Below are 17,075 nucleotides of genomic sequence, written 5' to 3'. Positions count from 1 at the left end.
ATGTACAACTTGATGGCACTGTTATGTTGTTTTCCGCAGAATTTTCGTTTCGACTTCTTTTTCGAAGCATACGGTGTTTTTGAACTCTTAAACGCGTTAAAACACGTTTTCTGGCTAATCTTCTATCAAATAGATCCATAATATTACACTAGTAACCTTAATCAAATGTAACTGTCAAAACATGTAATCTTAACGGTGACAGACATTCACGAAGTAAACGCATTGAGATAGTCACTCAGAAAATCGATATAATTTTTTTTCTCAGTGCGTATATCGGGAGTTTTTTCTTGTAACGATTAAACATTTGGTCTCTTGTAAATAAGATTAGAATTTAAAATATTTAATTCAACATTTGGTTTATTTTAGTGCTAAGGATAATATCAGGCAATCCTTTCAGGAGCGCCTTGTCATTTCATGTTCAGGCGCTAGTAAAAATGACATCAGGTAATCCTCATCAGGCGTACCTTAATATTATTCGTACAGGTCCTGATAAGGATGATATCAGCCAGTCCTTACTAGGAGCGCCTTGTCATTTCATGTTCAGGCACGAGTAAGGATGACATCAGGCCCTGATAAGGGTGATATCAGGCAGTTATTATCAGGTGAATCCTGTCATTACGTGATAAGGATGATTTCAGAAAAATCGTTTTAGACAGACCTTATTTATACCTGATTAGGTCCTGATTGTGCATCACCTGATTGTGCCTCAGTACCTGATCGAATTTCTGCTCGAGATGTTTATGAATACATATTTTGTATAGATTAGTTCAATAGATAAAAAAATATTTTATAAATAAATATAAATTTACGGTTTTTCACGGAATTTTTTTACATGTGCGATTTAACATTAGACCTGATTAGATTACATGATTTAACTTTACTTTTGACTGTGCTACGGTTAACCCAATTAGGTAATGATAAGGACCTAATCGAGATGGCCTTATCAAGGCATGCTTTAAAATTACCCGATAAGGTCCTTATGATATATATCGAGTCAATCTTAAGTCAGGGCAGGACTACATGTCCTGATCGGGGCCTGCTTATATAACCCTATGAAAATTTGCATATGTAATTAACATTTTCTGACAAGACGTGTGCAATAAATCCTTATCAGGACCTGATTAGATTACATGATTTAACTTTCGACTGTGCTACGGTTAGCCCGATTAGGTAATGATAAGAACATAATAAAAAGGGTTGGCCTTAGTAAGGCAAGCCTTAAAATTACCCGATAAGGTCCTCATGATACCTCAGGCCAATTTCTAGTCGAGACATTTCTAATTTATCATCGATTAAGGGTGACATCCCAAATAACTGTCGTAGATCCTACACATCTGCGATGCTGTATATCCCATATGAATTATTTATTACATCCTCAATGTTTGTTCAAATATTTGTTTGTTCAAATCGAGGGAATATCGCGTTCAAAATTTTTTATTAATATTAATGAACTCTCGAATCCGGATAGAGTATTTTTGTTACTTGCATTTTAGACCGGGATCTTTTTCCTTTATTTTGATTGGTTGTTCATTGCTGTACGATTTTTTTTGACCGGGTTATTAAAATTTTAAGAAAAAATGGTCATTTGGACTTTTATCGCTTGTTACTCGTGAACAAATCAACGTACAGCACTCAGCAAAAAAGCGTTGGAAAGCTGAAAGTTTGCACTTTTGAATGCTGTTATTAAATTTTTCACAGATTTACTTTTTCTAACAACAAATCGCGTTCAAAGTTTACGTAAAAAATCGAATATTTTACGGTTTTCACTTAGTTCAAGATATTGTTGTGAAAAAAAATCCAATCACATTGCTAAAGCAAAGTTTTATAGTACGATTACTTCCTAGTAATAAACACTAACGTTCGTAAAATAATACATTTTTATTCCACGTGTTTATCATTCTTAAAATTGGTGAAATTACTTACAACGTTTTTTCAACAATTTTTTTACACTCTTTTGACCAAGTTACAAAGTCAACCTTACATTTCTTTAGAAATGATGCTTACCACTGGCATTAGCGTTATCCAATGTGCACCACGTGGAAGATGCCGGTCGGATTGTGTACATCGCGCGCGCGCGCGGGTGCATGTGTGTGTATGTGTTTCACAGCAAAGGTAAGGACTTCGCGGTTTGTCACGCGTACTGTTACGTGCCTAGGCACGATAAAAATTTTCTTCTTTAAAATATTTCTATCTAATCACCCTGTACAAACTGTGTCTTAAAACTATCCCGATATATCATACCAGATCCTTACTTATTGATAACCTTTTCTATCTACGGTCTTTTTAAACTTAATATTTGTCTGATTCCTGTAAACATCCTGCATCCCACCCAAACTATTTTTTATGACATAGATATCAATTATCAAATTCTCTCCTTTTTAAGAAATCAACCAATAGCTATTTCCGCCTTACGAGCACTTCCTATGATTGGACGATGCTAACTTATTCCGACTTTAATATACGGATCTCTCTTGATGATTAGAGTCAGTCTCTGTACTAAACCACTAGAAGTTAGATGAAAGTCTGTAAAACGTTATAATAAACACTTTAAAATACCAGTGCGATCCATTTCTCATATTACGTGCATCTCACACGTAACAATTTGGTGGCAGTTGTCCTGAAGAAAGGCCTCCATCAGCATTTGTTTTATTGCTCATGCAAGCATAAGAGTTTGAGGAAGGCGCAAAGTAAGGAGACACGAAACACAAAGGATTAAGTCGAGAAAACCTCACAAATACTGTGACGATCCTTGACAATTGGCTATAATCTGCATAATTCGACAATTTGGTCTCACCGATAAAACCTCCTGGCGGACTACGGTCCAGCATCCGAGGAAAAAGGTAGAGGAGCTGAAACGTCGGTGCAGCACGAAAGCCGAAAAGTGGGAGGAAAAGCACGAGGTATCCAGTATCTTCTTGAGACTCCGTGGACAGCTAGCAGATAAAAAGGCTCATCAAATCATCGGACAACATCCTGGACCAACATCAAAACACCATACGGACAATGTTATATATTATACTACTACTGTAAGTCTTTATGAATTACCGAAGTCCTAGCGTACATTATAATTCAGATAGTTCGGGCGAAAATAGTTTAGTAGATAATTTTGAATCCGATCACACATCCTTAACGTTAATCATGAACAACCAAGCGTCGGCACCGATAAATTTTTACGGCGTAAGTCACTTAGATAGGGACCAACAAAGTCGAAGATCCTCGATTTCAACAGGTAATAGTTATTTTTCTGTTCGCCATAGCTTAAATCTCTTGCCAATCTTTAATGGTAAAAATATTCCAGTTCACCAATTTACATCCGATTGTACAGGAGTTTTAGAATTAGTAGAGCCAGAAGAAAGATTATTTTTTTTTAGAGCGATCCTTCAAACAAAATTAACGGGCGATGCCGCGTTAGTTAGATCCGTATATACTATAACAAGTCTTGAAGAGTTATGTGAGGCATTGATAAAAGAATTTGGAAATTACTTAACGTTTGAATATTGGGAATTAAAAATAAATAATCTTAGACAAAACAGAGATGAACCTATTGAAAAATACATCACTAAAGTTAGGAAATTAAATTCAGATATGATTATCGCAATATCTAATTATATGACCAGGCACCAAGAGCGGGATTAAGAGTTTTCGCAACCAACAAATTAATAGATCACTTTTTAGGCGGGTTACGTAGAAGCGTCGGACAACATCTTCTAGCGCAAAAATTTAACACTTTGGAAGACGCAATAGAAGGGACTATAAGATTTATTAAAAAATCACAATATCACGCAGAAAGATTTAGAGTAAATAATTTTAATAAACTAGGCTATGTAACTTGTAATTATTGCAAGAAAATAGGCCATTCCGAAAGTGAATGTAGAAAAAAGGCTTTTTATACACAAAATAAAAACGCAGATCAAAATTTTCAATACAATAATCATTATAATGGACGTGATTCTGTGCAAAATTTCGATAGTTCGAAAAATAAATTTAATGATAATACTCAAGCTAATAGATATCAAGCAAATAATGAACAAAATTATAATTATCGTTACAATTCAAATAATTCATCAAATAATTATATTCGTCAAAATAATAGCCAACCTAATTTAAACTATCAAGACCAAGCGAAGAGCGCGCAACGCCAAGGCCAATCCAGTCGCGCAAATCCGATTCACCTGATAGAACCAGCATCCGAACATACACAATCCGAACAAGTTCTCGAAATGTGATTTCCATCCCCTTCGACGAACTTAGAAATCCAACAGACAGATTCTTGTTAGACACGGGAGCTGATATAAATATCATAAAAGCAGCTTTACTCCGCTTTAGTATATCAAGACAGAAAGGTAGAAATACAGGGCATTACGGAAGAAAAACAACAAACGCTTGGAACCGAGTATTTAAATTCAGAAAATGGCACTCACGAATTTCATGTAGTATCAAGTAATTTTCCACTAAAGGAACAAGGCATAATAGGCTCAACCTTCTTACGCCTCGAAAACGCGAAAATAGATTTTGAAAAACAAACAGTTACAATCCGGAATAATAAAGTATACTCGTTGGAATACAGTAATTTAATAACTGTGCCAGCTAGAAGCATGTATCCGTGTGTAATTAAAACTAAGCAAAGTAATATTGATAACGGACTAATAAATCGACAGGAAATAACACAGGACGTCTTTCTTATGGATAGCGTTGTGAAAGTAAACAACGGTAACGTACATACTTATTTAGTCAATACGACAGAAGACGAAATAAATATCGAAACACCTTTAATTGATGTGGAGCCAGTGTTAATCGACACGAGCCCGAGGGACAGCTCTACATACATAATAAATTCGGTGATCTCAAGTAATTTAACGGATAGATTAAAAATATTAAAAGAAAACCTACGATTAAATCATTTGAATAAGGAAGAAGAATCTTCTATATTACCTATTATTGAAAATTATAATGATGTATTCCATTTGCCGGGAGATAAATTATGGAAATATCGCTAATAGGAAATATTGCTAATAAATCAAAAATAACTCAAATGATTAAATATTTATTCAAGGATACGCCAATACAAGTATTTTTACTCGAGTTCACACCCAAGGAAATTATTGATCCAAAAATGAAACAGGACATTCTTAAGGAATTACATAGTTCAAAAATCGGCGGTCATAAAGGTATCACTAAAACTTTAAAGCGAATACAACAATATTATTCATAAAACGGCATGAAACAAGATGTTAACAATTATGTAAGAACCTGTCACGATTGCCAAAAACGAAAATTAGTTCGTGAAAAAACGAAAGCTCCTATGTTAATTACCGATACGCCGAGCGAAGCTTTTAAAAAAGTTGCAATAGATATTGTAGGACCTCTACCAGAAACGAAAAACGGAAATAAATATATACTAACTATGCAAGATCAGCTAACGAAGTTTTGCACGGCATATCCATTATCAGATACAAGTAGCACAACAATAGTCGATATAATTATCAATAAATTTATTTACACTTTTGGTTCACCCGCAGAACTGCTCTCTGATCAAGGTAGTAACATATCCGGAGAATTAAAAAAAGAAGTTGCTAGAATTTTTCAAATAAAACAAATTAAAACTAGCGTTTATCATCCACAATCAAACGGATCTTTGGAACGCTCACATCATGTACTAGCCGAATATTTAAAGCCTTTTATTAATCAACAACAGAATAATTGGGATTCATCTCTGGACGCCGCAATGTTCTCATATAATACTTCATATCATGAGGGCTTGAAAATATCCCCTTACGAGTTAATATTCGGTCGAAAACCGCGGTTACCTTCAGCATTTGTCGAACCTCGGCAGGGAGTTACACATAGAGAATTTCTCGAAGATTTAATTAATAGATTATCTTATTTAAAGAAAAATGCGAAGGAAAATCTTCAGAAAGCTAAGGAATCCTAAACGATATTACGATGAACGTGTAAAACCTTTGATATTAGATCCGAGAGAGTATGTTTATGTATTGCATGAAACAATTAGAACAGGTAGCAAAAAATTAACGGATCAATATGAAGGTCCATTCGAAGTAATATTCGTCGGATAGACGGTGTCAATTATGAGATTAAAAGAGGCAGACGTAATCAAATTTTACACATTAAGTGTAAAGTTAAAACGCGCATATTTTCTGTTACAGGATGATTCGGATGACTAATACAGAACTGGTAGAAACTTTCGTTAACCAACCACTTGAACGATTGGCTGGGATATATTTTGAAAATTTGGCGGACCTACACATTTTTAGGGACCATTGGAAATTTATAAATTATGTTAACCTTACACCGTTAAAAGAAAAAGAAAAAGTATTAAAATTTTATTTAAGTAAAATTGACCTCTTATGTTATAGTAAGTACGGATATGATATAACATGCTCAGGATTGCAAGAATTAGAACGCTTACAGCGGGGATTGGCAAGCCTAAAGGCTGATAGGGAAACCATTAACGATTTAATAGGTCGATCTAATAACATAAAAGACGAACATAGATGGAAACGGGGCGTTTTTGATTTTGTTGGTCAAATAGCGAAAATTCTTTTTGGTACACTAGACTCATCCGATGCTGAATATTATAACGAACAGATAGACCTTGCGTATAATAATTCAAAACAAGTAACGAACTTGTATAAAAAACAAATAAGTATTATTCAAGCAACCATAGGTCATTTTTCAAATGCCTTTGCGGAAAATAACCAAAAATTTAAAGAAGTAGATTTTAATATAGGAGAACTTCACAAACTTATATTAAAAGAAGAAGAAAAAATAAATGAAGCACAATTAAATACTATGGCTAATTCATATCTAATAGAATGTTGAAATGTTACTTGAATATGAATTAGAATTAGAAATATTAACCGATGCTATTTTATTAGCACGTCGAGGGTTAATTCATCCAAAAATTCTTGCACCCAAAGAATTGTTTAATAATTTAAAAGAGACCCATTACGCAGTAAATGATAAACAGTTACCCGTACCTTTGGAACCTGATCTATTTACTAATCTAATAGACGTTAGCAATATAAACATATTTTATAAGAATCACCGATTAATTTATGTTATCGAAATACCTCTAACCGAACAAAACAACTTTATTTTATATCATGTGATTCCGTTACCAATCAAGCAGGGCGAGAGGGGCATTCATAAACCCCATATATACTTATTTAGGTATTAGATCTGATAAACAATTATATACTCATTTAACAGAACGCGATATAGATAAATGTAAAAAGATTAATAACGTAATGACTTGTAAACAAACGGATTTGCTGTACCAACCCATACAGCACGGGGAGCTCCCGAGGAGCTCCCAAAATTTTTCATAAGCTTCATTTAAGCTTCCAAAAAATTCGCACGGAGCTCCCTGGGAGCGGCTATGTCCGCTTTTGAGAGCTCCTTGAGAGCTTCATTTGAGCTCGCAGGGAGTTTATAAATCATGTTTTAAGAACTCCCTGCAAGCTTCAAAATAATTCCCGGAAAGCTTTTATACAACTTCCTGAGAGCTTCATCTAAGCTTGCAAGGAGTTCAGAAATTGTTTTAAGAGTTCCCTGCGAGCTTCAAAATAATTCTCGGGAAATTTCTATATAAGCTTCCCGGGAGCTCTTATGTCCGCTTTTGGGAGCTCCCTGAGAGCTTAGATGAAGCTATGAGAGCTTATATAGAAGCTTCACGGGAATTATTTTGAAGCTCACAGGGAGTTCTTAAAACATTATTTCTGAACTCCCTGCGAGCTTAAATAAAGCTCTCAGGGAGTTCTCAAAAGCGGACATAGGAGCTGCCGAAAAAAATTTTATTTTTATATTTTCTCAATTTTCGGAAGCTCTCTCTGAGTTGCGAAGGCCCACGAACTCTCTTCGTGTAACAAAAACAATATATATTACACTTTGCTGCTAGTGAAGTACTAACTGCTAGGTAAGCTGTGAGTGATGGTTTTCTTTTATAAGCCTTTTGGAGTAAATTTTCTCACGAGAAGGAGGAGCGCCGTACCTTCGCCTAGTGGCGATCTTGCGAACTACTCGCGGCTATATGACTATACATGCAGTACATTAATTTACCCGATATGTTCAATCTCTGGGAGTTTGTTTTGTCAAATTTTGTAAACTTCTTGAAAACTCAGCAAAACGAATTCCCTGGGAGGTTGTTTTGTCGAATTTTATAAACTTCTCGGGAGCTCAGCAAAATGAACTCCCTGGGAGCTTGTTTTGTCGAATTTTGTAAGCTCCCTGGGAGCTCAGCAAAATGAACTCCCTGGGAGCTTGTTTTGTCGAATTTTGTAAGGTTCTCGGAAACTCAGCAAAACAAACTCCCTGGGAACTTGTTTCGTCAAATTTTGTAAGCTTCTCGGGAGTTCAGCAAAATGAACTCCTTGGGAGCTTGTTTTGTCGAATTTTGTAAGCTTCCCGGGAGCTTAGCAAAATAAACTCCCTGGGAGCTTGTTTTGTCAAATTTTGTAAGTTTCTCGGAAACTCAACAAAACGAACTCCCTGGGAGCTTGTTTTGACGAATTTTGTAAGGTTCTCGGAAACTCAATAAAACGAACTCCCTGGAAGCTTGTTTTGTCGAATTTTGTAAGCTTCTCGGGAGCTCAGCAAAATAAACTCTCTGGTAGCTTGTTTTGTCAAATTTTGTAAGGTTCTCGGAAACTCAGCAAAACGAACTCCCTGGGAGCTTGTTTTGTCGAATTTTGTAAGCTCCTCGAGAGCTCAGCAAAATGAACTCCCTGGGAGCTTAATCGGAGCTTTGTGCTGTATGGGAAGTCTCAGTGATTCATAATTGTAAATCAGAATTATTGAAGTCAGCCAGATTAGAGAGCATATTAAAAGAATGTAATATTCGAGTTATGAAAATTCACAACACAGTGTGGTATCAATTAAAAACTACAAATTCTTGGATATACACAGCTCCTCGTAACGAAACTCTTCATATCTTATGTAAAGACAATAAGCCGCGACAAACACAATTATTTTCAACCGGACTTATTAAGCTTTCCGCAGATTGTGATGCTATTTCCGATAATGCATTGTTACGCAGTCAAATCATAGGCGCTATAAATACTATCGAAAAGGATTATATTCCTGATGTTAAATTAAATACTAGTAAATTATGCGAAGATCTCAAGAAACATAACATAAATATTTCAGATATTTACTTACTAAATATTGGTAAAATTCCTAATTTAGACATGCAAGTGTTAAAAATCGCAAGCTCCGCTCTAGATGAAATTTATAAAGAAGCAGAAGAGTTAGGCAAACATCATCGTACTCAAACTCTGTACCATAAAGTTATAGGATGGTTTTACTATGTAATATATACCATTGCAAGCCTAGTAATTTTATATATAATTGCGAAATGTTCAATAATAACAAAATGTATCGACATTTTTAAACTATGTTGCGTACCAAAAGAAGGATGCGTTCAGTATTTTTATAAATGCTTCAACAATAATGTTACAACTCGTCATAATGACCCGCGACATGTAGTGACTTTCACCGCAGTACCTACGGCAGATGAACTTTTCCAGAACGACGAAACTGAAAAATGTGAAAAGAATAGTGGAAGGTGTCGATCTCGTTCCCGTAATAGCCGACTTACAAATTTAGTGTAATTTTATTACGTGCGATTTTAGTATGTAAGACCATATATTAGTCTTAAGGTTTCAATTTTAATTTCATTTATGTATCAATCTAAAATCGTGTAACTGCATTATGCATGAACATTAGATTAAGTTATCATGTCACCGTAATCGTAATATCGCTAGATTATAAAAATTTGTCAAATCAAGAAGGATTTTAATTTAAGGGGGAAGGTGTTACGTGCCTAGACACGATAAAAATTCTCTTCTTTAAAATATTTCTATCTAATCACCCTGTACAAACTATGTCTTAAAACTATCCCGATATATCATACCAGATCCTTACTTATTGATAACCTTTTCTATCTACGGTCTTTTTAAACTTAATATTTGTCTGATTCCTCGTCCTGTAAACATCCTGCATCCCACCCAAACTATTCTTTATGACATAGATATCAATTATCAAATTCTCTCCTTTTTAAGAAATCAACCAATAGCTATTTCCGCCTTACGAGCACTTCCTATGATTGGACAATGCTAACTTATTCCGACTTTAATATAAGGATCCCTCTCGATGATTAGAGTCAGTCTCTGTACTAAACCACTAGAAGTTAGATGAAAGTCTGTAAAACGTTAGAATAAACACTTTAAAATACCAGTGCGATCCATCTCTCACATTACGTGCATCTCACACGGAACAGTACGCTCGCGGCTGTTCCTTGCGACTTCTTAAATGTCATTTTATGTTGTTTCAAATGCGTTCAAATGTCTACGCGGCATTTTGAAAATTTCGTATACAAGCTCAATACTCTGCGAGAATCGTCTGTGTGTTAAACATTTGTTTTAAAGCTTCTATACATAAACATTACATGTAAACATTACGAGTACGCACCTACTCACATACATACCGTAATGTTTACAAGTAATGTTTACGTACAAAGAGACTTTGAAATAAATGTTCAGTACACAGACGACTCTTGTAGCGTATTGAGCTCGTATACGAAATTTTCAAAATGCCGCGTAGACATTTGCCTGCAACAGAAGTTACACAAATAATTGCACTTCTTAAAGAAGGTTTTCGCGTGCGTCATGTAGTGCATCATGTTAGTGTGTCTATCTCTGTAGTGAGTAGAGTTTGGTCACGATATCAAGAGACAGGACGTTATACGAGACGTGAAGGCAGTGGTCATGGTTGAATAACTATTGTTAGACAAGATCGAAAAAGCGTCTAGTTACATTGGCCGTATGAGGACGAGCGTTGTCCTGCATAAACACAAAATTAAGATGTGATGAAACTACTCACTACAGAGATAGACACACAAACATGATGCACTACATGACGCACGCGTAAACCTTCTTCAAGAAGTGCAATTATTTGTGTAACTTCTGTTGCAGGCAAATGTCTACGCGGCATTTTGAAAATTTCGTATACGAGCTCAATACACTACGAAAGTCGTCTGTGTACTGAACATTTATTTCAAAGTCTCTTTGTACGTAAACATTACTTGTAAACATTACGGTATATATGTGAGTAGGTGCGTGCTCGTAATGTTTACATGTAATGTTTATGTATAGAAGCTTTAAAACAAATGTTTAACACACAGACGATTCTCGCAGAGTATTGAGCTTGTATACAAAATTTTCAAAATGCCGCGTAGACATTTGAGCGGATTTGAAACAACATAAAACGACATTTAAGAAGTCGCAAGGAACAGCCGCGAGCGCGCGCGTGAACCGCAAAGTCCTTACCTTTGCTGTGAAACACATACACACGCACCCGCGCGCGAGCTCGATGAGCACAATCCGACCGGCATCTTCCACGTGGTGCACATTGGATAACGCTAATGCCAGTGGTAAGCGTCATTTCTAAAGAAATGTAAGGTTGACTTTGTAACTTGGTCAAAAGGGTGTAAAAAAATTGTTGTAAGCAATTTCAGCATTTTCAAGAATGATAAACACGTGGAATAAAAATGTTTTATTCCATGAACGTTAGTGTTTATTACTGGAAAGTAATCGTCCTATAAAACTTTGCTTTAGCGATGTGATTGGATCTTTCTTCACAACAATACCTTGAACTAAATAAAAACCGTAAAATATGCGATTTTTTATGTAAACTTTGAACGCGATTTATTGTTAGAAAAAGTAAATCTGTGAAAAAATTAATAACAGCATTTAAAAGTGCAAACTTTCATCTTTTCAATGCTTTTTGCTGAGCGCTGTACGTTGATTTGTTTACGAGTAACAAGCGATGAAAGTCAAAATAACCATTTTTTCTTAAAATTTCAATAACTCAGTCAAAAAAAATTGCATAGCAATAAACAACAACTCAAAATAAAGGGAAAAGATCCCGCTCTAAGATGCAAGTAATAAAAATACTCTATGATTTTTTTCACACGAAATGCAGCGCAGCAAATTCGCATTTAAAATTTTCATTTTAACGGGTCAAGCTTCATCATTGTGCCACGTTGGTGAAAAAAAGGATAATTAAAATCGCCGAAAAGCGTTTAAAAAAAGAAATTTTAAGCTTTAAAACGCTTTTTGGATTTTGTTTCTACGATGTTTTTTCGCTGAGTTGTAGCAGTTTGAAAATAGCCTAAATTTTCGGTATACAAAAAGTGTTCCCTATTTTTTTTAGATATATATTTAGATATATATTTATCTAAATAAACTTACTTAATCGCCAACAGGTCCGCGCACGGACACTAATCCTTCTCTTCCTAGAGAGATGGCTGTAGATGCGGTGGCAGGAATTTAACATGCATTCGTCATAATATGTGACGCGCAGTATCGGTGGTCTACGTACACGTACTAAAAACATAAAAATATTATTATTTTTTTTTTACCACTTTACCGCACATAAAACTTGCACTATCACTTACATTTATACTTACACTGGCGACGAGATATTGGATCATACGTATCTTGGTATAATTTGCTTCTTTAATCTGCAAGCTACTGAGGAAAGTTAACGGATCAAGAGTCCATGAGCTGAAAAGCGTGGAAATAGGATTTTTCGTGAATGAGCGCAAAAACTTTTGTTATAACCACAATAAAAAACCACTTGGATAATGACTACTCTGGCAATACTTTATTAATTAGATCACAACGTTTCGGCCAGACAATTTCTGACTCTTTTCAAGTAAAACTAAAATTACATTTAGAGTACAACAATTAGAGAACTATCTACATGACAACTTACTGACTGAATTTTTTAACTTTAACAAGAGAATAAATTCAATTACTTTAATTATAAAATTAAAATAAAACACATCAAGAAATTTAAGAATTTATACGAACAACAAAACAAAACACTTGATATGTTTTTGAATAATAATACAATTAAATGGGTCATGAATATAAGCAATACTGGATAACGCCAACAAAATATTAAGTCTAGGCGACAAGTTCGGTTTACCTATCAACCAACACGATAAAAAAAAAAAAGACAGATTGGGGGTTGCCCTTGGTGTAATCAAGAATTTTGAATCTTTATACTATAAATTTTCTGACAAAGCTGCGGAGGTTATACGACCAATGGTGGTTAATTCTCTTAATAGACTTTTGGATTCCAGCGTACATCACAATTACTTAGAAAGTCGTATCCTTGGAGACTTTAAAAAATGTAAAAAGTTTCTAAGGAATAATGACGATTTTTTAGTCACAAAGGCAGATAAAGGACACGTGACGGTCATTATGGATGCTAATACTTACAAGAGACAAATGACGGAATTATTAGACGACCAAGAAACGTACAAATAGATAAAGAAATCCTATCAATAGTGTTTCCACCAAGGCTAATAACTTAATCAAATTCTGGCATAACAATGACTTGATAGAGTACACATACAGAACCTTGAATTGCACCAATCAGCTAGCAGGAGCAATCTACCAAGATGCTATGGACTGCCGAAGATCCACAACCCGGTTTTTCTCTACGCATTATCGTCTCATCTATTGGAAGTCTTATGTATAACATAGCAAAATATTTGCATGACATCCTCAAAGAAAGCTTAGATGAACCGGAATCTAACATCAAAGATAGTTGGGCATTTGTGAAACTAATCAATGGGAAAAATATTAAAACGGATGAGAAACTCGTCTCTCTGGATGTCAATGCCCTTTTCACTAACATTCCTAAAAAGCTCGTCCTCGAAGGCATAGAAAGAAGATGGAATAAAATATCTAAAGCCACTAATTTAAGCTTGTCACAATTCACACACGCAATTGACGTCATATTAAGCTCCACAAGTTTCTTATTCGATGGAAAATTCTATGAGCAAATCTTCGGCAGTCCAATGGGGTCCCCCCTCACCCCTATTTTAGCTAATATAGTTATAGACGATTTAGAAATATCTTGCTTAAGAAAACTAAATTTTAAACCTTGCATTTATTACCGTAAATGACATATTCACTATTGTTCCATTGACTGAACTAAATCACATGTTGGAAACGTTCAATAAGTACCATCCAAGATTAAAATTATGAAATCGAAAACAACTCGCTGAATTTTTTTAATGTCTCAATAATTAGGGATGGTAATAATTTAATAAGCAATTGGTATCGAAAACCCATGTTTTCTGGCAGGTACATAAATTATTTCTCGTCCCATCCGAAGACATATAAAATTAATACAATAGTGAATTTGGTAGATCAAGCAATTTGACTATCTGAGCAACGCTTCCATAAAACTAACATCGAAACAGTCAAACAACTTTAATTAAACAATTGTTATCCAATAGATTTTATTAACAGACATATCAAAAGACGAATTATTGATATTATAAAATTCATTCGACAATATAATTTATTCTTATTAACAGAATATTTTATTGTTTATAAAGAAAAGTATTTTTTCACGAATTTTATAATATTACCAATTGATATACACAATATTATACAATAATTTAAATATTAAAAATTGTTAACAGTTTTAATGAGAAATGCATTATGATTCACTGATAATCTACGCAGCAATAATGAATATATGAATATATTAATCTTAATAATATGCACACTGAGAGAAAAAAAATGCTGGATTTAAATAAATGTTTCTTTGAATAGTACTAAGAACAAATTTTATAGAAAATCAATAATATTTATTAAAAACGAGTAATACTTTCTATAATTTTGAAAATATTTACTTGTTTGAAATAAATATTATTGATTTTTTATAAAATAATGTTCTTAGTACTATTAAAAGAAATATTTATTTAAATCTAGCATTTTTTTCTCAGTGCATGATTCAAAGTAGGTAGGTTAGATTCAAAGAATCCGGAAGATTTTACGAGGTTTTATTGAGGTCCTCTTTAGAATCTACAAATGGCATTTTGTGCGATTTCTGCCATTTAGAGGTGCTAAATAGGGGGGGGGGATTAAAGTTTACATATAAATTTAAACCTGTACTGATTCTCCAGAATCTACAGATGTGAGAAAATTCAAGTCGAAAGTAGATCTAAAATTTCAACTCGGGCCGTTATATAAACCTGCATTTTCTGTGTTTCGTTACAAATACTATTTTATGGAAAATCCTCGAAATTTTGTCAAAAATTCATCGAAATTTTATCGAAAAGTCGTCGAAATTTTATCGACAGGTCATCAAAATGTAATCGACATCATCGAAATTTGATCGAAAAGTCATCAAAATTTTATCGACAGGCCATCGAAATTTGATCGAAAAGTCATCGACAATCATCGAAAAAGTCATCGAAACCATGACCATAATCGAATCGAAATCGATGAGTATTTCGATCAGTTTTTGATGAACAATTTCGACGTCAAATCGACGTCGAATCGATGACTCATTTCTTACTGGGTTGTTACTCTTTATTTTGCATTACTTTTTATAATCTTGCGTTATTTTGTTTATATTGTTACTTTGTACACTTATTACTTATACTTAATATCTATTTTTACTGTTATATTGTAATTTTCTGTTCATACTTAGTTCTTAGAGGGCTCGCCCTAGAACTGCAATAAACGCTCAGTCAGTCAGTCAGTCAGTCATTGCAGTCAGTCTCTCTCTCTCTCTCTCTCTCTCTCTCTCTCTTCTCCTTCTCATCTCTCCCTCTCCGTCGTCTCACGTACATCTCTCTCTCCCTCTCTTCTCTCTCTCACCTCCCTCTCTCTCTTTCCTCCCGCCCCCCCTCCCTCACCTCCCTCCCTGCCCTCACCTCCCTCCCTCCCCCCTCCCTCCCCCTCCCCCCCCCCTCCCTCCCTTCACTCACTCGCCCCTCTCCCCCTCTCTCCTTCATCCCTCCTCTCTCATCCTCTCCTCCTCTCCCTCTCGCCCCTCCTCTCTCCTCTCTCTACCGCCTCCCTCTCCCTCCCCCTCCCCTCTCCCCCCCTCTCTCCCCTCTCCCCCTCATCTCTCTCCCTCTCTCCCTCTCTTCCCCTCTCTCGGTCTCTACCGTGATGGACGTGTCAAAGATCGCTCCGCAATGCAGTTACTTTTAAAGTGATTAAAAAGTAAAAGAACAATTATAAAAAAGGTATCGTGGTAAGAATACGCGTAAGAACCAAAATGGACCAAAGTTTCTAGCGAGAGTGCGTAAGATCTATGCGGAAAATCAGTATATTTTCCATGCGGGTCATATATGTCGCGACAGGTAGACATTTATAGTGACGTGATATAATTAATAAAGTTACGTACCGTGAGTGGGCGCCCGTATCGATAGGATCGGCATCAGCCGATACCTACTAATATGGTCGATGAATATGCGGAATATAGATGTGCCGCATGTAAGAAGGAAATAAAAAGTCAGGTCGTGACATGTAAGTCATGTGTCAAACTTTTCTTCCATCCTGGATGTGCAAGTAAACATAAGGTGTATGACAGAAATCGAGAATATGTGTCTTGTCCTGGCCCATATGAGAAGTTCACAGTAGACAGTGAAAAAGATATAGATGTGAAAAAAACACCAATACAGACGGGAAGCGAAAGAGAAAGACTAAGTTCTACGGGATCGACGGGAAGTGGCGGTAGCAAAGCGATAGGAGTCAACGTGGGCATGGATTCGAAAACTGATTGGCTAGTAAGACCTATGAGAGAGATGAAAGATGAAATGGCATGCAAACGAGAAATAAAAATGCTGATTAAGGAAACAGTGCAAGAGAAAATAAAAGCTATTAAACAAGAAATGGAAGACCTACGAAAAATAATACGAGGAGGAATGCAGGCGTCAGCGGAAAATGTGCGCGGCAGTTACAGTGAGGCAATAAAGAAAAAGAAGGAAAACATCATAATCATCAAACCGAAGACTCAGCAAGAAAGTGAGACCACTAAAAAGATAATAAAAGAAAAAGTTGATATTAAGAATATGCCAATGGGGATAACAAAGGTACGAAAAGGAAGAGAAGGAACAGTAATTCTAGTATGTGAGACCGGAGAAGAAATAGATAAATTAAAAGATGTAGTACAGTCTAAACTAGGTGACAATTATAATGTTACAGAATCACTACCAAAGAAGCCAAAAATAAAAA

General features: G+C 35.3%; 2 protein-coding genes across 13 annotated transcripts in view; both read left to right on the top strand.

Moving 5' to 3' along the window:
- LOC105831069 (cubilin) overlaps positions 1 to 17,075 on the top strand; it is a 644,426-nt gene that overhangs the window by 110,487 nt on the left and 516,864 nt on the right. The gene's annotated exons all lie outside the window — the stretch shown is intronic.
- LOC118647147 overlaps positions 16,252 to 17,075 on the top strand; it is an 18,071-nt gene continuing 17,247 nt past the window's right edge. The window contains exon 1 of the mRNA XM_036291406.1: positions 16,252 to 17,075. Within this exon, the coding sequence (XP_036147299.1) occupies positions 16,298 to 17,075 (778 nt within the window). The 5' untranslated portion in view covers positions 16,252 to 16,297.

This window comes from Monomorium pharaonis, chromosome 8 (assembly GCF_013373865.1).
Source record: "Monomorium pharaonis isolate MP-MQ-018 chromosome 8, ASM1337386v2, whole genome shotgun sequence".
NCBI classification, from domain to species: Eukaryota; Metazoa; Arthropoda; class Insecta; order Hymenoptera; family Formicidae; genus Monomorium; species Monomorium pharaonis.
Note: the sequence above shows the minus strand (reverse complement) of the source record. Positions and strands in the feature narration are given on the sequence as shown.